At 45.5% G+C, this 20,134-nt stretch overlaps 2 protein-coding genes across 3 annotated transcripts; one reads left to right on the forward strand and one right to left on the reverse strand.

The window, feature by feature from the left end:
* Positions 1-18: 18 nt before the first annotated feature.
* On the reverse strand, positions 19-9,672 carry LOC133472092 (uncharacterized). Of its 2 annotated transcripts, none has more exons than XM_061762440.1 (19): positions 9,480-9,672; positions 6,518-6,576; positions 6,370-6,430; positions 5,342-5,493; positions 5,211-5,275; positions 5,037-5,130; positions 4,638-4,904; positions 4,058-4,351; positions 3,735-3,986; positions 3,196-3,516; positions 3,009-3,118; positions 2,668-2,887; positions 2,442-2,597; positions 2,047-2,237; positions 1,704-1,855; positions 904-1,161; positions 679-832; positions 288-420; positions 19-160 (listed from the first exon to the last, which is right to left on the reverse strand). In XM_061762440.1, exons 1-19 carry the CDS (start codon positions 9,542-9,544, stop codon positions 36-38), a joined length of 3,129 nt encoding a protein of 1,042 aa, XP_061618424.1. In that variant the 5' UTR covers positions 9,545-9,672; the 3' UTR covers positions 19-35. The 2 variants fall into 2 exon arrangements, with proteins under 2 accessions (XP_061618424.1, XP_061618426.1); XM_061762442.1 differs by lacking the exon at positions 9,480-9,672 and adding an exon at positions 6,639-6,918.
* A 25-nt stretch (positions 9,673-9,697) lies between these two features.
* On the forward strand, positions 9,698-16,169 carry LOC133472278 (cAMP-regulated D2 protein). Its single transcript, XM_061762858.1, has 5 exons — positions 9,698-9,711; positions 9,755-9,873; positions 10,228-10,368; positions 10,492-10,664; positions 15,542-16,169. The coding sequence occupies exons 1-5, from the start codon at positions 9,698-9,700 to the stop codon at positions 15,992-15,994; spliced, it is 900 nt and encodes a 299-aa protein (XP_061618842.1). The 3' UTR covers positions 15,995-16,169.
* Positions 16,170-20,134: the final 3,965 nt, after the last annotated feature.

Below are 20,134 nucleotides of genomic sequence, written 5' to 3' on the forward strand. Positions count from 1 at the left end.
GAAATGAACAAACAAAAGTGACAGTTTCAAACACTTTATTTCTTTTGTTGCTGTGCATAAAAAGCCATAATAGCTTTGGTTGCACTCACAGACAGTACTGCTAATCCCAAAATGCCCACTAACCCCACCACAATGAAGATCATTGTCATGCTCTCTGTCCCTGCAAAAAAAGAAGAAAAAAAAAGGTGCACATTTCAGTATCAGAAATTGCAATATTACATATTTAAATTTGGACCACACAGTCAAAACCAGACAACCTCGTCACAATCTGACTGACGTTAACTCACAGGAAGATTGCTGGACTCGTGCCGCATCTCGACTGAGCACCAGAGGTCCGGCAGATACCACAGCAGCTCGTTTCCATTTCGTGTCCATCGCGAGGCCGGCCGCTCTCTTTGCTCGTTGAGGGCCGGTGCAGTTCTACGAGTTTGGAGGAACAAAGCGGGGTTATTTTGAGATGTTAATATCACGTACCCTAAAGTAATCTACACGTCATAGAGCTTTAATAGAAAACCTCTTAAAACTGTGCCACAGAATTACAGAACTAGTTCTGAGACTATGGCAAAAGGAGCTCCAGAACGTAACGCAATGAAATAAAAGTCCTAAATCTCAACATGAATATCCCTTTCACACGTAATTCCATTAATTACAGCTACAACTTGTACAGAGTAACATTACCTTTGTACAGTTTTCTTTAAGTCCGCATATGCTGGCCAAGCAGTGAAAATAAAGGGGCAGTTCTTGCGGCATGTGGAACATCTGCATGGCGAACCTGCTTTTCTGAGCCACGCCATTCACAGACAGCCACCGGAACGTGTAGTCGATGGGACAACTGAAGGGAACAAATAAGTCAAGTCAATGCACATTTCATACTCTGGGACGAAACGTTGAATTCCCCCTCACCCGTCCTTCAGGAAAACGCCCTGAACTTCATCCTGCGGGTCGCTGGTCTCAGTGGCCCAGCAGGACTCCACGTGCAGCAGGACGTTGGAGGTAAAAGAGGCGTTGGCGTCCAGGGCAACCTGGAAGTACAGCGTGTCCTCCGGGTCCATGCTGGCAAATTCTTGAAAACTGTTGCGAAAGGACTTGTCGCCGAACAAGTCCATGGTCAGGCCGAGCTGCAGGGAGCCGTTGAACTCCACCAGGGAGTAGGACTTGAACCTACAGCGCAAACAGATCAGCGCCTGCGCTTTTGTGCAAAGTGTTTCTTTGTTGTTGTCGTTTTTAACTTCATCAAAAACAAGGCGACGGATTTATTCCTCAGAAGTATGCAATTTGAACGTTAAAAACCGCCTTAGATAATAAATGCACTTACACAATCCAATCAAAATGTATTTATTGCACATAAGTTTAATAAAAAAATTGCACCAAAATGTTCAAAAAAGAAAGCATTCTCCAGGATTTAATGTAAACATATTGGACTTAAGTTAAATTCAACTGAGATGTATTTTACAAAATGTATACTACGAATTAAGCCACTGTAGTCTGTAACATTAAGCACAGTTTCAACATTAACGAAGATTGTCTTAAAACGATATAGGTCGTCCAAAAATAATATTCTGACCTCAGTTCGTGTTTGGCAATTTTATGCGCCACACCACATTCGGTGGCTTTGAGTCTATGGCTGCACGCTTGATGGCGGGGGTCATGTTTTATTTAGCCAGTAGTGTGACTAAGCGCTTCGTGTGTTGAACGCAACTCACCATTTCAAATCAATGCCGACGTGGGCGTCGCGAATATAATGCAGAGGGTAGACGCACTTCCAGATCACTTTCAGGTCCCGCCGGCTGATGGCTTCCTCCTTGGTCAAGGAGACAGCGAGTGTGTTTTGGAATTCAATGTGAGTTTTGTTCACCTGTGAAAACACCATCAGGTTATTTTACATAAAGCTCTTTTAGGGGGAGAAAAAGTCTCCTTTTATATACTTTCCGAGGTTTTATTCCCGCAGAATTTTTCACGTGATAATTCGGATTGATTTCTTTTTTTTGGATCATTCAAATGCAAACCCAGCCTTGGGAATGTTAGGGTTAGGGTTAGCTCGCTCACCCGCCTCTTCGTCCCACATTCCGAGCCGTGTCGGGGAGTGCGGAAGTGGAACAGCGATCCGCTTTCCTCCACTTCGCAGGTGGCGTTGTTCAGCACGACTTCGACCTTCCCGCCGATGTACTCGGTCAGGTAGGGTTTGGCCACGCCACCGGTCATCACTTTCTCCAGACACTGACTGAAAATGCCTCTCTCTGCGGAGACACGTGTGAGACTTTCATAGGTCAGCCGCAGAGACAAACGATCAGACTTTGGAGGACGACAACGTGACAGCGCGTTCCTTCATTTTAAAAAGGTCAGATTTAAGTTTGTGGCGGATGCCTCGAAACTGGAATGCCGGTGCTAAAATATTTCAACCTTCTTCCAAGAAGAAAAATAGCACAAATGATTTCTAGTACCGTTGCAAACGGGGTGGGGGGGCACCGGGGCCTGAAGCACAGCGCTCACGTCATAGTAGCCCAGATTGCACACGCAATGGAACGAGCCCAGAGTGTTGACGCACTCGGAGTTCTGCGGACACGACGCTCGGGCGGATGTCGCGCAAACATCCGGACCTGAGAGAAGAAACCGTTCCGTAAAACGCAAGACCACTAACTGCTTTCACACCATTTTGTTTCCGCCTACCATCCCAGTAAAGGACTCCGTCCCTAACGGAAACGTAAGCGCTGTCCCGGGACGCGATGTAATCCATGTGAAACCGAACCGGCAGGGGCATGTCGTCGTCTCGGTGGGACGCGTCGAAAAGCATCGCCTGAACCTGCGTTTTGTCGGTCTCGAACGCGGGTTCCATACCGATCACCTCCACGCGGATCGGTGGGCGCACCTCACTCAACAGCTCCAGCAACTGTAGGACACAAAACGAGAGGCCACAAATGCGTTTCGTTCCATTCGACAGTTTTAGTCACGTAACGCATAAAAAAAGGACTCCAATAATGCCGAATCTGCAGGTAGATGTGATGTCTCACCAAGTTCTGGACACTCTCCACCATTGTAGTTGTTGCCTCAGACATTTCGTGGTCCAGGTCGTCAGGCAGAGAACCCGGCACCACCATTCTCAGCTCATGAATTTCTTCGGCTACACACAAAAGGGAAAAACGACCGTCAGTAGTCGCGCAAATTTGACTTGGGGTACACGGGATTTGGGATTCAGACCTCGGTCTTGATCGATGGAGTCGAGGCCCACGCCCCTCACGAGGAAGCCGTAGGTCGAATTGTCGACCGTGAAGCACAACGCGGTACGTTCCGAATCCCACCGGCCCTCGCAGCGCTCCCACAGTTCGAGGACGTACGTCTTCCCAGCTTCCAGCCCCGGCAGTCGCAGCTCCGTCTCGGTCAAATTGGCCGTCTGGAAGGCGCTGCCGTTCTCCAGGGACAGCTCGTACGAAAACGACAGCGCTGAACTGGGTGTGCCGGGAATCCACAAGGCCAGGGAGTCGTTGGTGCGGTACCTGAGTTCTAACACCCCGTGGGGTCCTGGAAATCCATCAGACAACGCAACACCGGGATGCCCAAAAATCACCCGAGATTGACTCCAGCTCAGCCGTGACCACAATGAGGACACTCGGTATAGAAAATGGAATGTATACGTTCGCTTGTGATACAGTACCAATATCGTTTTAACATTCCCAAATGTATTAGGTTTCCTAGCGTGCAGTATTTGTCTGTGCAACGCAGCCGTTTATACAGCATACCTGTGTGCACTGGAAGCGTCTTGCTGCTCATCAGCACGCCATCCCCGCACAGCGCGTCCACTCTGGCGCGGTAAGCGCGGCACGGCAGCAGCCCCTTGACCGTGTAGTCGGTAGCGAGGGTGGTGCCCTGCGGCGTGCCCTCGTGGTAGATGCTGAACCTGGAGACGGACGAGGCGTTGCTCACCTCCCAGCTCAGCGTGTAGTTGTCGGGTCCGAACGATGTCTGACGCAGGGCCTTGATGCTGGAGTGAGCTGCGTGACAGAGATGGGTAACGGTTCGTTGTCGCTTTCTCTCTTTCGAGTTTAAACGATTAACAGCTTACCGGTATTTCCATCGTTCAGGATCATTTCACTGTAGCGGGACTCCATCCCCGCCAGGCAAACCGTCTGCAGGCCGAACCTAACCCTGCTGCAGGGCTGCAGGGCCGACAAAGTAAACACAAAGTCATCCGTCGCGTGCCAGGCGGGCACCTCCTGCACGACGTGGTCCGTGCCGTTGAGATGGAAAGACGTGAGGAGGAAGAGGGAGAACCGGAGGTCCTCTGGGAAGTCCCAGGTCAAAGATATGCTGCTGCCGTTCCACCAACTGACCCGAAAGTCTCTGGGAACGTCTGGATCTGATGGAAAAAGATGACAAAACATAAGACAATACTCAATACAATGTTTTGAAGCCCATTCGCCATGAATCAACATGTAACATTTGACGCGACTTAAATCTTGATTAGGCCAAGTGCCACGATAGTTACACGTGAGCGACATCGAGATGCAGAGTAAAAGTTTGATTGGTTCAAAGGCGTGTTTAAGGTTTTAAAGAGCCGTGTTAACGTGTGACCTCTGTGAGTCAAATAAGCACACAAAAACGCCAATCAGCCCGAAATTGATTCGCTTCTTTCCAAGTCGTACCAGTTGAAGTAGAGAAGCAGGTGATAAGGAAGTTGGCCTCGGGGTCCACACACACCACATACGGGCTACAGGAGTTCAGGGAAGTCAAGCGATAGTGGCTGTCGGTGACTTCCTCCCTGCTCAGCATGCGATAGGCGCCCTGGTCAGAGCGGTACAGGGCGACGGCGTGGGTGCCGCCGCCGGGAGCCGGTCGGCCCGCCGCCCACGACAACAGCAACGTGGTGGGAGAGCGGGCCTCCACTTTGACGGGGTAGCGCACCGAGTGGCCTGCAATGAAGACAAAGGTCAAATTAATGATGAACAAAAGGATTATGTTTGACAAACTCTTGCAACCATCATGAAACTGATCTATTCTGTCGGTCGGTTGCATTTGATAAACGCAAAGCCGTACGTTCTTACCAAAAGCAAGGAAGAAGTTTTCATCTTGATAGAAGAACAATGTGCCGTTTTCACAGGGGAACACCTCAGAGGGATCCAACAAATCCAGGACACCCTATAAACAAGTGTTGTTAGGTTAGGAAAACAACTTTTCAAAAACATTTTTTTTTAATTTATTACATTTTACTCCAGCACCTGTATGGCACTTGTTGGATTTTTCTCGGGTTTCTGCCGACCGCTAACTTTGGTTTGCTTGGTGCCTTGAATACAAACAGGAATGTTTCAGAACACGTCGTTCTTATGGATGAATGACAAAGTGTGCTTACCCGGGGAAACTGTTAAAGTCCACGAGCGAACAGTGCCTGCGTATTCGAGGGTCACGTTGTTTTCTACAGACGGGGGTACAGTCAAGGAGACCACTTCGCCGTTTGTCCACAGGTTTTTCAAAGCTGTGCCGTTGAGCCACAGGTTGCCGTAACTGAGGACAGAAAGACACTTTACACGTGACGTCACGCGCCGCCGTGTTGGAGGTCAATATTGTTTTATTTTTATTTTATTTATTTTTTTTTACAATTGAATTCAGTAAAAAAATAATTTTCAGTAAATCAATTATCAAATAAAAAAAAGTCAAGTAGGTAAGTGTTTGTTTAATCAAATTGTTTAATGACAAATGAAGACAAAAAACTAAATACATTTTGATTCACCAATTTTAGAGAAAATAATGCAACAAAATATTACAGTCCATACTTTGCCTACCGCTGAGCGAGACGACGTATACAATTTTCCCATTACTATAAATTTTGCCTTATTTATTTATTTAGTTTTTCGACAAGTGATTCTCAACCTGTGGTTTCGCACCATGAATGGTACCTCGCTCCCTCTAGTGGTGCACAAAAGAATCAATTCTACTGTTTGGTTATATTCAACTTTTTAGTTTGATGCATTTGCATTTAATCTTTCAGAGTCATTAGATTTGAAAACTTTTTTTCGGGCCAATTTTTAATTGAACCATACCTTTTAGCAATAAAACCTCGTTTTGGATGAAAACTACTAGGTCTACTACACTACTGTATTTTATGTTTGTCACGATGGTGGTACTGAGAGAGTCAAGTATTTGTTTTTTCCCCGGTGGTACTTTGTGTAGAGTTTGAGAACCACTGAGTCCATAGACGTTCCAATTTCAAGTGAATCAACAGCACTGACAGCAAACAAACGAAAGCAAATTTGATCAATGCATACAATTCATCTAGTTTTTGTGAGCATGGCGTCAGGGAGCAGAGACTAGACATTGTAAGACTTGAGGAAAACCATTTAAAAAATCAAATCAAATCAAATAAAAAGAATAATCCTTTACCTTTCCAGAGGGTTGCCCAAGTCCATCCAACATATAGAGAAAGAAACGTCACCTGTTCGTCCTGTTAAATAAAACAATTAATATATATATTTTTTTTCATTATGGGCTTCCACGTCAAAAGTTATATGAGCTAAAAAGCTATTCTCACCTAATGAAATGGTTTGAGCTAACAGGAGGAAAAGGACCGTTGGATATTCTAAAGAATTCCTGCAGATAAATCAGAGTCAGTGAGCGAGAAACATTTTAGTTATGCATTCGGGGTTTCTTACATTTTTTCCCCCCCGCACTCGTAATTCTAGCAAAGAAAGTTGCGTTTTTGTTCGGTAAAAATTAGGCTTTGCTGGAAATTGACAGCCCACTAATGTGGGACAGGTGTGTGGTGACGTCACTGTACGTCACTTCAGGACAAGGACGTTAAGTAGTCGTCGGTGCGTATTGTACGGATAAAAAAAACAACAACAACTGTCAATAAATATACAACTATATGTAAATGAATGTTTTACCGAGATTCCGCGTGTTCTCGTAATGTGCCAATTGGAGAGTCTCGTTAAAGGCTTCACAAGTGCTTCCTACGGTGGCCGCGAGGTGTCAGTGTGCACGTTTGCAGTTGCAGTTCAACATCTGCATTCATACATTTTCGAAATGATTTTAAATTACATTGAAAATGTGTTTGCCAATCAGTTCCCTTGTTGTTTGCAATCAGAATGAGTGTGGAAATCAATGGGGGTGGGAAATAAAAAATGCAATTCCAGGCACGCAAGCAGCTGTATATTCCAGTATATCAACACAAATAAAGCTCATTAAAAAACAATCACATGACATAAAAATCTGAATAAAAGAGCCCTCGACATGGAAACTAAATTGGAAGGACAGTCTGCCTCACAGGGCTTGATTCTTGGCTCTTTGTGGGTTTTCTCCGGGTACTTTAGCTTTGTTCCACATTCCAAAATTAGGTTCAGTGATGACTCTAACTTGTTCAGAGTGGTGAATGTGAGTGTCTATATGTGACCCCTAGGTTCCAGCACAGCCGCGACCCTAATGAGGATAAGCAGTACAGAAAATGGATGGATCTGTATTCAACAATAACATATTATTTCTCATCTTTTGTTGCTATTCTGAATATGAATCTCAAATGAAAGTAAGTGAAAGTAAGTTGTGCCGCTTTCCACTTAGTGCCACCTAATTACATTTGGGCAAAGTAAAGGCGATGCGCCCTCAATCCCAGTCCAGCATTACAGTGCTTGTATTTGGGTGTCCAAGGTCCAGTGAACAGCGCTGTGCGCAAGTCACGCAGAGCCACTTTTGTCTGATGAATCTGACCACGTAATTGGAATCACAAGCCCGTGGATAGTTGGAGGCAGCAGTCTTGTTGGGGGATTTGGCTCTTTGTGATCTGAGCTGAGTGTGTTGGAAAAATAAGTGTTATTTGGCAAATATGGGGAGCTGGAGGTGTTTGCCGCTGTTGTGCGCACTTTGTTTGGTGCCAACCACCGGAGAGGCAACGAAAAGTGACGACGAGGTCAACCTTGTCAGCTTCTTGAGAGGGATCTACACCGGACTCTTGGTGAGGGATGACCCCTTCGTTCTCAACACAGACTTTGGGATAAACTCCCTCGCTTTGGAAAAGCCGCAGGTCCTCTCGTTCACAGAAGAAAACGGAAGCAACGGCGAACCGGTCAAGAAGGACAACAATGGGACGGCTGGACCTGTGGTGTTGACCAAAAACGGGCCAGTCGAGGGGATTACAGCAGATAAGGCCCAGGTATTCTATGGGATACCATATGCGGACCCCCCGGTTGGATCTTACCGCTGGAAGCCGCCCAGACCTGTGAGTCCTTGGAAGGGGGTTTACGACGCCACCTTCCCCAGGGCGCCATGCATGCAGGCCTGCAGAGGACCAATCGCTGCAGAATGTCCACAACATGTAAGAAACATCAAACTTATTTTGGTCAGTTTAGTCCATATTGAGTTCATTTTAAAAGTACTGTCTGCCTCACAGTGAGGATACAGGTTCAAACCTCCGGTGTGTTTGATACATATTCATCCTGTGATGGAATCGAAACAGGGTTCGTAAATAGTTGGGCCGCGTAAATTGATTTGAATGGAGTCGTAATGTCCCACTCAGGTCAGCGAGGACTGTCTTTATCTCAACATCTTCGTCCCCCGCGACGTGAACTTCAGCTCCCCACCGCGCAGTCCACTTCCTGTGATGGTGTGGATCCACGGTGGGGATTTCATCGCCGGTTCGGCGTCCAAGCCGCTGTACGACGGCCGCTTCATGAGCAACTTCACCCGCGCCGTTGTCGTAAGCCTGGAGTACAGACTGGGTAGGGACATCTCACAGTCTTTTTTTTTTTTTTTGGAAACCATTAAAATAATGTGTTTCTGGATATTTGACGCTCAATGAGAACACATAATGTGCATGCGTTTGAGAGTCATTATTTGAAAATGGCTGTTAGTAATTACTCCGCCTGCCCCCGAGGCAGAAAACATGAGCAGTGATATGTGAAAGGTAATTTGGCAAATGGCTGCCACGCTGACGTCAATTACTGTTTTGCTGATCATGTGACTGCATGATTTAAAGGTGCGTTCGGGTTCCTGGTGTCAGGCAAAGACCCCAAGACGTCAGCTGTGGGAAATTACGGCATTCTGGACCAGCAGGCGGCGCTCCTTTGGGTCCAGCGGAACATTGCCACGTTTGGAGGTGACTCCGGCAAGGCAAGTGCACTCAATCATTCATTGTTTTATAGCAGCATTAACATTGCACTTCCAATAAATGTAGAAAAAAAACTAATCCAATCGTGATCAAGTAGTCATGTACTGGACATAAAGTTAACTTGTACTGAAATAAAAGTTGATCAAACAAACAGGTGTCAAAGACTAAATGTAAATATATTGAACTTAAAAAAGTTAAATACAACTGAATGGGATTTAGATAGTGATTCTTTCACGCACTACTTAAGGGGGTCCCTCATTGTTTTATCGCAGTTCCATGCGCTGGAACCTTTTCTTTTACTCTCGTCAGGCACATATAGAGACAGACAAGGATGCTTTTGTTTCAGGTAACGATATTCGGAGAGAGTGCCGGTGCTCAGTCTGTGAGTCTTCACCTGATGATCCAAAGCAGCAAGCCTCTGTTCAAACAGGCGGTTCTGCAGAGTCTTCCCTTTTCCATCCCTCTCAAGACCAGGTGAGGACGCGGCAGTGGTGTGTCTAGTCTCTCTCACACTGAAACAATCTGTCATGTACCAATCCTAAGTAAAAACAAGTGGACTAAAAGTTCATTTTGGTCGTCCTGTACATTTATTTTCACTGGAGTCTGCCAAATATGGAACCACTGCAGTCCAACTTGATGTTTCTGTCTCTCACCCACTTTATCTCTCAGACACGACGCCCTGAAGCTCGGGAAGGACTTTGCAAAAAAGACCAATTGTTCCGTCGCCGACATCGTCTGCCTGCTGTCGCTGGCGCCACGGGCCGTCCTGGAAGCGCAGATGAAAACAAGTAGGACGACGCACGACAACAGCAGCAGCAGAAGCGTGTGGCGGCCCACACATTGCAAACTCGGCTGTTTCATAAGCGGCGGCGGCGGCGAGTTTATGATGAAAAGCGGGGGTTTTATCTTGAGTTATGGAATCCTGCGAAAGACAATAACTCATGTGGGGACCTTGAAAGGAGCAGTTTGGCTTTTAGTGCTGTAGTATATCTTTCTGAAGTGCGATAGCCCTGAAACTCAAAAAACAAAAAACGAGAAGGTGCTTTTATCATGAGTGTTTTTCCTGTCTGACCTTTTGAAAGTCTGGTGTCAGCTCGCTTCAGGTTGTGTTTTGGAGAAAACTGGCAATTCTGTGATCGCAGGTTCCGAGCTCGTGAACCCGTTCAGGTTCCTGGAGGTGTTCGAGACGTGGGGTCCCTTCATCGATGGCGAGCTCATCACGGACCAGGCGGTCACCGCCTTCCAGAAAGGCCACTGGCATAAGGAGAAACCGGTGCTGCTGGGTAAAGCGCACAGTTTTCATTACGGATGCTAGACGCTGAATTCCCCTCGCTTCTCATTACAACGCCATGCAATCATCACAACAAGTTCATATTTGAGTCTTTTCTTGTCTTTGTGTCCCACAGGCACAACCTCGGAAGAAGGCGTGATCTTTGTGTACGGCGTCTTTAACAAGCCCGTGTCGGCGGTGCAGTCCATCATGTACGTTACGGCCATCTTCAAACAGCACAGCCTCCGGATCCTGCACAAGTACCTGCCTCTCTACAGAGACTCTGACCGAAGAGATATGCTGGCTCAGGTGAGAGCGCAATACACCACAGGACAAACTTCACTTCAGTTGCATTCCGGTCATAAGAAATAGTCAAAGTGGGTTTTGTCATTGGAGATGAATAGAGAGATAGTCTATCTAGCCATAAAAATGATGATAATAAATGTTACTTTCCTTCAATTTCCTAAAAAGAAGATAGACTATGATGGATGGTCTCTGGGAGAAAGCGCTAAAATCAAGTAAAGTCAACTGAAGCTACAAAAAATGGGCTGAAATTGGGCAAAGCCATCTTGAATGTGGGCTGTGCTTTTCGGTTTTAGAACGGCAGTTACGCGTATAGTATGAAACTTGACATTGTTTTGCATGTATAATATGCAATGTCTTTTTTTTTCCTGAAATGCTTATTAGATGAGATACAACTTTATTGTCATGACAGTAAAATGTTGATTAGCAGATGCAAAGAAGCGTAAACTGCTGTTTAATGTGGTATGCGTTCATGCTAAGTTATGGAGTGTGGATAATGATAATGATGCTAAATCTTAAAATTATTCACATGCAATTAAGAGTTTAGGCCATTTTGACATGTTTACGGAGTTCTCTTGGGTGATCAATAAATCAAACTTCAGTAGGTAGTCCTGGACCAGAGGAAGGGCTAGCAGGAGGCTATTTGAGCCATCCGGAAGCTTGAACTATTGCATGCATGACAAGCTGAGGGAGACACTTAAAAGTAGCCTCGATGCAGCAAAGCTACAGTCAATAACAGAGGATAATTTTTGATCCCAACAAATTGCAGCTCACTAACAACCATAGGGAGTTCTGCAGGCTTGTGCTCTTCAATTTAACTTTGGACTCACGCCTCATTGCTTGCGTTTATTATATTTATATGGAATGTAACGTCAGCCCCTGCGCACAAGCGTGGAGCTATACGATCACGCGGAAGCCGAATGCCAAGTGAGGGGATCGCAGCGATTGAGTAGAAGAGAGGAGGAAGGCATCACATGGTTTCTTTTTTATTGGCCAAATGTGGGTTTGGGATATAAACACGTTTCTCCTATTTGTTTTGATGCAAAGAGAGAGACACTGATTGCATCCTAACCGTTTGTGGAGACACTTTGGTGGACTTTATTGGTTTATTAATAATGGTATTTTTTTCCAGATTTGCACTCCAAGGTGAAGACAAAGGAATAAAAATGGGAAAAGGGAGGGCCAAAAGACTACAAAATTAAATCCAACACTGTACACTTTACCATTTCAAATCAAAAGTCATCCCTTTATTACTTTAGCAATGCATAAACCACTTCTACTTCAGTAAAGAAAGTGTCTTCCCTTCCATTAGGAGTGCAAATACCATCTGAAGCAAGCACTTAATCGCATCAGCTGAAAATATGGCTCTAAATATGAGATATGCAATGAGTGAGAATGACCCCCCCCCCTGACATTAAAACTCTGATGAGCAAAGTCACTTTAGAGCTCTGCTGCGGGCCACATTTAATTAAGCAGAAGAGATAATAATGTATGCAAATTTGAATTTCCCAGCTCGCAGAAAGAGATAGAGACGCCACTGTCTTTCAGACTGAGGCCAATTGTGTGTAAATAAGGCTCTTCTATTCCATTTCCTGCCAATTTTTGGGCTTGTACAACGCTGTATCTGTAATCTGTAATACCTGATTTGGTTGGGGAGAAGTGGACGGATGTCGTCGTGCACGCGCAGCCCGGACGGGCGGTCACGCACGGATCTTTATGAAAAGCCGTTTGAGCATTTATTTGAGGACAACTTTGGTATTTTAGTAGAACAACTACATGTACTGCAACAAATGAGGAAAACAATGTGCACTAGTTGACTTGAGCGTATTGAGTACCACTAGTGGCATTGTAAAATTCTACTAGTTAACATCTAGTGCTTCACTAGTTGTAAGTGTGCAGATGTCAACTAGTGCACAGTTTTGCTTCGCTAGTAACATGTAGTTGTCCAACCAGTATTGCAAAAGATGTTCGACTAGTGAGGACAAAGAACTTAATAGTGCATGGACTCTACCACTACTGCATCGGCAACGGTAGCATTATTTCAATCGAAATAGAGAGGGCGCTAAATCTCCAGCTCCTTTTGCAGACAAATAAAACCTCCCTGATGCCTTTCCATCATTAGTATGGGGCTGGAAGCATTTGTGAGCCAGCTACCTGCACGGGAGTCACGGAGTTGGCCTGTTTGAGATGCAGCCAGACTGCTCACGCCAGGAAGTGACTTGTCTGTCATAAACACCCACAGTGGCAGGTCATCACCCAGGAATAATTAAAGAAGTACACGGCAGACAGGGCTGGGTAATGCGGGGATGTCCATTTGAGTATACAGTACACTGTTTGCTCTAGGCGCATCGTCAAAATGTTGCATTTTGAATATCCAAGGTTGTAGGGTTAGTCACATCCTTCCCTGTTTACAGCGGGATGTTTTAAACCTTCATTTAAATCTGTTGTAAACAAAGCTATTTCTTCAGAATGTGGTGTGTTCTGGAGTGAACACAACAGGGCAAAGAAATACCAGATTTGAAACCCCACAGCTGTTCCTCTGCTGAGCCTTGCTCGTTGTGTTTTTCAAAGTTCATTACATTCCCCTCGGGAATACATTGCTCTAATTCTTATAAATGCTAGGGCATGCCGCATAAGCACCCATTGCGCTTGATGTTTTTCTGTTTCTAGCTGTTTTTAAGCATTTTAAAGGGCTCCTAGTGGTCCATGTAAACCGCAAAGGGAACCGGATTTTCTTGCATCACGAGGACTGTTCACGATTGACACATTCGGTTTAGTTCAAATGAACTCGGATGGGACTAGATTCAGTTGCCAGTCTGGTTTTTAGTCATTTTAGCTGAAATGGGTTCACACTTCGAGGTTTGTCTTCTCAGTCCAAATACAGATTTTCTTCAGCAGTCTAATATGAACAGAAGTGGTTCCGGATCACTTTGCCTTAGGCCCGCCATCGTATTCTAAAAACGAATAAAACCTCATTATTGGAACTGTTATAAAAAGCCTCCAAAAATGGAAAACACAAATGCTCAAAATACATCATCAAAATTTGTTCGGTCATATTTAACATCAATTTAATGGAGCTCCTGATAGGAAAATCTTCCTCACCCACGGCCTAAAGCAAAAAGTACATAAAAGATACTAAAAAAAATAGATATAATGTCCTTTTTGGCTGAATAAGCGTAGCGATGACATTCTAGTGATCAGAACATGAAGAGCTTTCCCTGTTTTACAATAAAAGTCAATTGGAATTTGGAAGCCTCAAGCGTTTTTTTTTTTTTTTTTTCTTCTTCTGTGGTGTGGATGAAAGTGCAAGGTGTCCGCCTCAGGGAGGGCGGCGAGGTTAAGAGGTGACGCTCTTGCTCGCGTTTCGTATTCACCGACAGTTGGGGCCACAGCTGGAACACGCGCTCACACATGCGCACACACTTACATGTCTTCATAAAGGGCACTTCTCCGGAGGATTTGGGGGGAGGTCAGCGTAAATGTCAGCCACTTTGCCACACAAGAGGTTGATGTGGAGAGCTCAGCCTGTCTTTTCTCTTCTCTTTTCTTTTTTTTTAAATTTTCCCTCCACCACATCTGCCCGCAAACATGATGGAATTGGATCAGTAGGATTTCGGCAAATGCATGTAAGGACACACATTAGAGACAAATACTGAATAAAAATAGTTACAGAACCTCTAACTTTGAGGGCTATCTTACATAACTTCATGCCAAAACTCAATGTTTCAGCTTATGTACACTTTTGGACAAAAGTAACCATGTCTATAGATAAGTGAGTCTGTAGGTGTGTGCATCTCAGCTGTGTGGGTGCAGATTCCAGTGCTCTAAAAGGTAGTGAGAGGCTAGCGTTTTCCTTTTTTTCCTTCCTTTTTAGCTATATGAAGCAAACTAAAAAAAAAAGTAGTTGATGCTACACTGCCTCCATTTATTGTTTATTGAAGTGCAGCTGTAATCATTTGGTTTGGTTCAAAAACACACAGTGAGTCTAAGATGTTGACTCACAATTTGAGGGGAGCGACAGAGATCCTGCAAAATTGCTGCATCTGAGCTGTAACAGAGGATCCAGAATGTTACGCAGAACCCAACAAAAGTGGGATATTTCCACCGCTGTGTGTGCTTTCACACAGTGACAGCATGACACAATCAGATTATTTATCTGGGGGGGGGGGGACATAAAATACTTGTCGGACAGCAAATGTTCCTTTTAAGACACTGAAATGGAAAGTGTGCTGTGGAGTTGACCGTAGCCAGGAGGCGAGCCCTTATGTTTTACATAATTACAAGCCAACCAAACATTTCCCTTCACAAACCTGATGATGAAGATTTGGTCCCCTTCAGGCTACATTCTGTCAATGCCGGCAGCGCCGTTTAAGGCCACCGTGGACAAAACGGGAGACAACGCGGCGGGACGGGATGGGCGAACGTGACAGGCTGTGATTACCGTGGATGCTCGGTCAGATGTATAACTTGTCAAAATATTTGCCATGGCAGTCACGGTGCATATGAGAAACCTAGACGTATGTAGTCAAATGGGGTGCACGCAGCTAAACCAAGACCGTCCATATTAGGGCGTAACACAACTTGAAGGCACTCCGTAGTGGAACGGGAAGAATATTTATTCGGTGGCATCTCAGGTGGCGCCGGTATACATGTGCCCTCCCATGCTGACGCCGACTCTGGGACCAGGCAAGGATGCTTCATTTGTGCAACAAACGCTCTCCAAAGCTGACAAACACATGGGAACATGAACAGAACATGACAGGCCGGGGGGGGGAACGTGGTAAACCGCCCGCAGAAATGTAGTGCGTCTTTGAGCCTCTGGGACTCAGCACTCAGAGAACAAGAATTAAGGTTCTAAATTTATCTTCTTTCCCTCTCTTCAGATCATCACAGACTTTGTCTTCCTGTGTCCATCGCGAAGGTCGGCGCGTGTAGGCACAGAAGCAGGCTGCAAAGCGTGGATGTACGTATTCGACCACGTGACCTCGGACCCCCGCGTCTGGTCCGGTCTGACCTTCTGCTACCGGCACGTCTGCCACGGCGCCGAGTTGCCGTTCGTCTTCGACTCGGCCCCCGCGGCCAACTTCACGATGACGCCGGCCGAGAAGGTGCTGTCCAATCGGATGCTGTGTTACTGGGGCGCCTTCGCCCACACGGGTGACCCGTCCTCACGGGTCAGTCAGACAACCTTCTGCCGGGAGCAACGTCTGCCCGTGTGGCCTCGCTATTCTGACACCAGCGGGTGGCTGGTCATGAACCTGACAGTGCACTCGCATGCACAAATGGGGACCAGGAGCCATGTGTGTGACTTCTGGGACCATCTGGGTATCTACTAGGGCTGCAAAATTCCATGAATTTTCAAAGAATATGATTTCCACATGTTTGTGTTCCAGTCATGTTTCGCTTACGGCAGTGGTGCATCAGTCTAATTCTGTGTTAAAAACAAACTGCAACCCAATCCTCAAAAATGCCTGTTTGCCTCTCAATAAACTATCCCAATAAAATATGTCCCCCCCCCCGCATTCTGCACTTAATAGCGTTAGTTCTGCTATTTAATGGGCTACACTTCTTCCACGACATTTTCTCAGGGCCCATATGTGATTTAATCAATATAATTGTGTAGATGCGGTTTTCACAACATTTAGTTTTCTGCTAGCTCGCATGCTTCTGTATATTCCCAAGAGATTTATCACATAATTGGTACAACGCGACACTTTCTTCATCCGAAACTGAACCGGCTCGGTCCCGAGTGCACTATTCAACTAAATTGCGGACACATTTCAATTGATGTCAAGTAAATCTACAGCTTAAAACAAAATTGAAATTAAATCTGCAGGAACTGAGGCAAGGAGGGGTGAAACAAATAATACATGGACGGAGACAACATTGTGGAGTGATCACCAGTCCAAATCCACTGGAACCCTAATCGTCATTTAATAATCCATCTCCATCTGGTCTATTTCATGCTTTGGTGCTCCTGTAGTCGGAGTCTGTACAATCGCATTATGGCAGAGCGAAAGGACGACTCATGCTTTCTCAACTCTTAACAGCCGAGATGTTTGTGGTAAAGTGGTAAGGAGTTGTGGCAACACGACAAATTTGGTGGTCTCCAGCAGCCAAACGGCCAATAGCAGCGGCAGGATGCGAAGCTTCCGTTTCCTCCTTAGCAGGTTATTCCCATGTGCTCTCAAGGCTGTAGCGGCAAAGATCCCGTATTGAAATTCTGCAGCTGCTTCGAGCGCTGGCTGATTATCGCACATAAAGAGGAGATGGGCTAATAAACTAACTTTATTTCAAGGTCCGTAAAAGTGGCGGCCTGCGGGGCCTGCGCGTGATGAGCGGAGCACTTATGTTTAAGGTCGGCCAGGTGCGCTTTCATCACTGCTCGGTGATCAGGCTCACCGAGAGCCCAATAAATTAACCCCGCGATCTCCGATGCATGGACCCTTTGGTGTATCCCCGGGTGGCGACAACCGGATTGTTTCACCTCTGAGCTGAGGCTTAGCGAGTCACTAATGCTTGTTTTTGAAACGTTGACCTTGCAGCCTCCATCAAGAATGGAACATAAGAAAGGGACAGACGGGAAATTCGAAGTGAGATTAATGCTGTGCACTTATAGACACATTCTCCACCTAGGCTTTTAGAGTGCATTTGAATGAAAGTGACAGATGAACTTGATGGAGGAGTTCAAACCCTTCTTAGCCGATTGAAAATGTCAGTCGCACTTAGAGGTAGATGGACAGGTTTTATTCTTTTTTGGGAAATTTATTTAGCTGGACCCCTGAAAGACAGACCTATGGGAAATGGCAAAATATGGATCTTAAATGGTAACATTTCTACATATTGGTACAGATTGTCACAGTCCAACAAAAGGCATATCCAGTGGTGCCTTGAGATACAAAACACTTGGATCTCAAATCATCTTTCACCATGGAAATGAATGGAAATGCAATTAAACCGTTCCAGCCCCCAGCCCCCCACTGCAAAACAAAAACAACAACAACAACATTGTTTTTTAAACACATTTTTCATAAGTAAAGATTTGTAGGTTTTAAAGTTAGATCTTTTCTACATATGGAGCACAATCAGCAGGTAATGGAAAGTATTCGCACTCTAGCTGTGTAACAAGATGTCTGCACATGGACTTCCTACACATTTTCACACCTGACGGTGGCCCCAAAAAAAATCATTTCCAAGCTCATGTTTTTTTTCATAATTATAGATCTCCATTTCAATATATAAAGCCAAAAACCAAAAATCCACTGGACCTTCTTTGTTATTTGGGTCATTTTTAATTTTCTGCAAATCAAAAAGCACTAAATGACAATATTTGTATTTGGAATTTGAGAGTTATGGTGTCAGTCGGTAGCTTATAGAATTAAACAAGAAAGTTAATTTTACTCAAACATACACATATAAATAGCAAACTCAGAGAAACTGCTAATTTTGCAGTGGTCTCAGTTTTTAGTGAGTAAACATATCTGGCTCGTAGCGCCTCTCGGTTCCAGAAGTACTGGCTGTGCCGCAGTGCATGTAAGCCTTTTCTTTGCTCGTCAGCCTTGAGCGTCTATCACAACACATCACATTGTCCTGCGTCAGCGCAGCTTTTGAAGCGGTGGGTCCTCGAAACTGAGCAGCACGAGGACCCTGAACCCATCGTGCGTGTCCCAAGGGTGTGTGACGTCAAAGTGCATTCAAATTCGATGCGCTGTGACACATTATGGTGGTCGTTGCCAATTAAGACACTAAACGAACGTGACGCAACTTCTAGTTTGGCGGTGTAGAATGTTCCACAAACACAAGTTATTAAATGAGTCCCTGGTGGTCTGAGTTGGATGGATGGCTCATGAAACTCACTGGTAGAGCTGCATTGAGCGCTGCACACTAACTGGTCAAGAAGTGCTGCATCCACGGGGGAAATTAGCATCTGTGCTGTCTTCGCGGGGGCTTGTGCTCACTTTGCAGTTGCTTTTTTCGATTCGGTGCTCAAACTGCGACGAGCCTTAGGGACACCGCTGACTCGGTTTACATGAGACGGCGTCGCCCCCTCAAAACAGCCTAATCTAAGCAAGACCAAAAACCAGAAATGCCGCTCTGTGTGGCCGCACATATTGCGCACACCAGACACCGCCACTGTTCGGTTGAAGGAAGCGCGTCGCATACACCTGGGAATTGTTTGAAATTAAATGTTCTGTTTGTTTTTGTGTTTGTAGTCATGTAGGACTCCTCTGCGATCACAGTAACCAAAACTGAGCATTAGTATCGTTTTATCTCATTACGCGTGACTATGGCCAAGTTCACGGCATTTGAACTTTGTGGTGTAAGGTTTCTTGCGTGAGTCACCTTTTATGTTGAACAACAGCGCATCCTCGCTCTTTGTCCCATTTCTCCGACACGTCTCTCAGCACAAAAACCCCACCCCACCCCATCCCCAACCAACCATCCGTATATCCTGCTCACACCGCAGCAACCTGATCTCCACTTAACGTGACACCTCAGCTGACCGCATTGATTACTGTAACCGAGGCCTTTCTCCTGTCGTAAGAGTTACAGCTCACCCTAACACACTATCCATCCATCCATCCATCCATCAATTTTCTGAGCCGCTGATCCTCACCAGGGTCGCGGGAGTGCTGGAGCCCATCCCAGCTATCATCGGGCAGGAGGCGGGGTAAACCCTGAACTGGTTGCCAGCCAATCGCAAGTCACATATAAACAAGCAACCATTCGCACTCACATTCACACCTACGGGCAATTTAGAGTTGTCAATTAACCTACCATGCATATTTTTGGGATGTGGGAGGAAACCGGAGTGCCCGGAGAAAACCCACGCAGGCACGGGGAGAACATGCAAACTCCACACGGGCGGGGGCGGGGATTGAACCCCATACCTCAGAACTGTGAGGCAGACGCTCTAACCAGTCGTCCACCGTGCCGTCCCTAACACACTAATGATGTTTTATTCTCAAAAACCCGCCCTCAAAACCTATGAGGCTATGTGATACATTGCAAAGGATTATCATTTCAAAGGCTACCGGCCGCACCATTATGTTGTCATTCAATACCTTCGCATGCAGACTGCCACATCGCTGGGAGCCGAGACGTTATACTGGTGGGAAACATAAGATGAGAAGGCAGCAATGTCAACCCCCGCGCACTTGAGTTTGTTACAGTCATGCATTTAAAAGACAGATCAATCTACTCGAGCAGAAAACGCGCCATCTGTACGACATAATGGATTGCGCCACAACAACGTCATGCACAAGGTGAGTACACAAAGGGAAATATATATATACACATAAAACTCACAGAACTGTCCTTTCCGCAATTATTTTTTTTTTGCGAGTCCTCCAATGCTGGTAAACGAAAGGCAAAGTAACATGTTCGCTATCTATTGTAAAAGAATAATATATTTTCAAAGACATGTTTATGTCCCAAAATGACAGCAACAGAGAAAATATAGGGTGGAAAAAAAA

The sequence above is a fragment of the Phyllopteryx taeniolatus genome, chromosome 22 (genome assembly GCF_024500385.1).
Source record: "Phyllopteryx taeniolatus isolate TA_2022b chromosome 22, UOR_Ptae_1.2, whole genome shotgun sequence".
Classification (NCBI taxonomy): Eukaryota; Metazoa; Chordata; class Actinopteri; order Syngnathiformes; family Syngnathidae; genus Phyllopteryx; species Phyllopteryx taeniolatus.

What these genes read in the sequence shown, in the direction of transcription:
- LOC133472092 (XM_061762440.1), bottom strand. Translation starts at nt 9,544, where the DNA reads ATGGAAAAGGGAAGACTCTGCAGAACCGCCTGTTTGAACAGAGGCTTG. An exon ending in AAACTTCTTCCTTGCTTTTG is followed by an intron (nt 4,905 to 5,036) that starts GTAAGAACGTAC and finishes TCTTCATTGCAG; the next exon opens with GCCACTCGGTGCGCTACCCC. An exon ending in ACGAGTCCAGCAATCTTCCT is followed by an intron (nt 161 to 287) that starts GTGAGTTAACGT and finishes CTTTTTTTGCAG; the next exon opens with GGACAGAGAGCATGACAATG.
- LOC133472278 (XM_061762858.1), top strand. An exon ending in GGAAGCGCAGATGAAAACAA is followed by an intron (nt 9,874 to 10,227) that starts GTAGGACGACGC and finishes CTGTGATCGCAG; the next exon opens with GTTCCGAGCTCGTGAACCCG. An exon ending in GAAGAGATATGCTGGCTCAG is followed by an intron (nt 10,665 to 15,541) that starts GTGAGAGCGCAA and finishes CCCTCTCTTCAG; the next exon opens with ATCATCACAGACTTTGTCTT.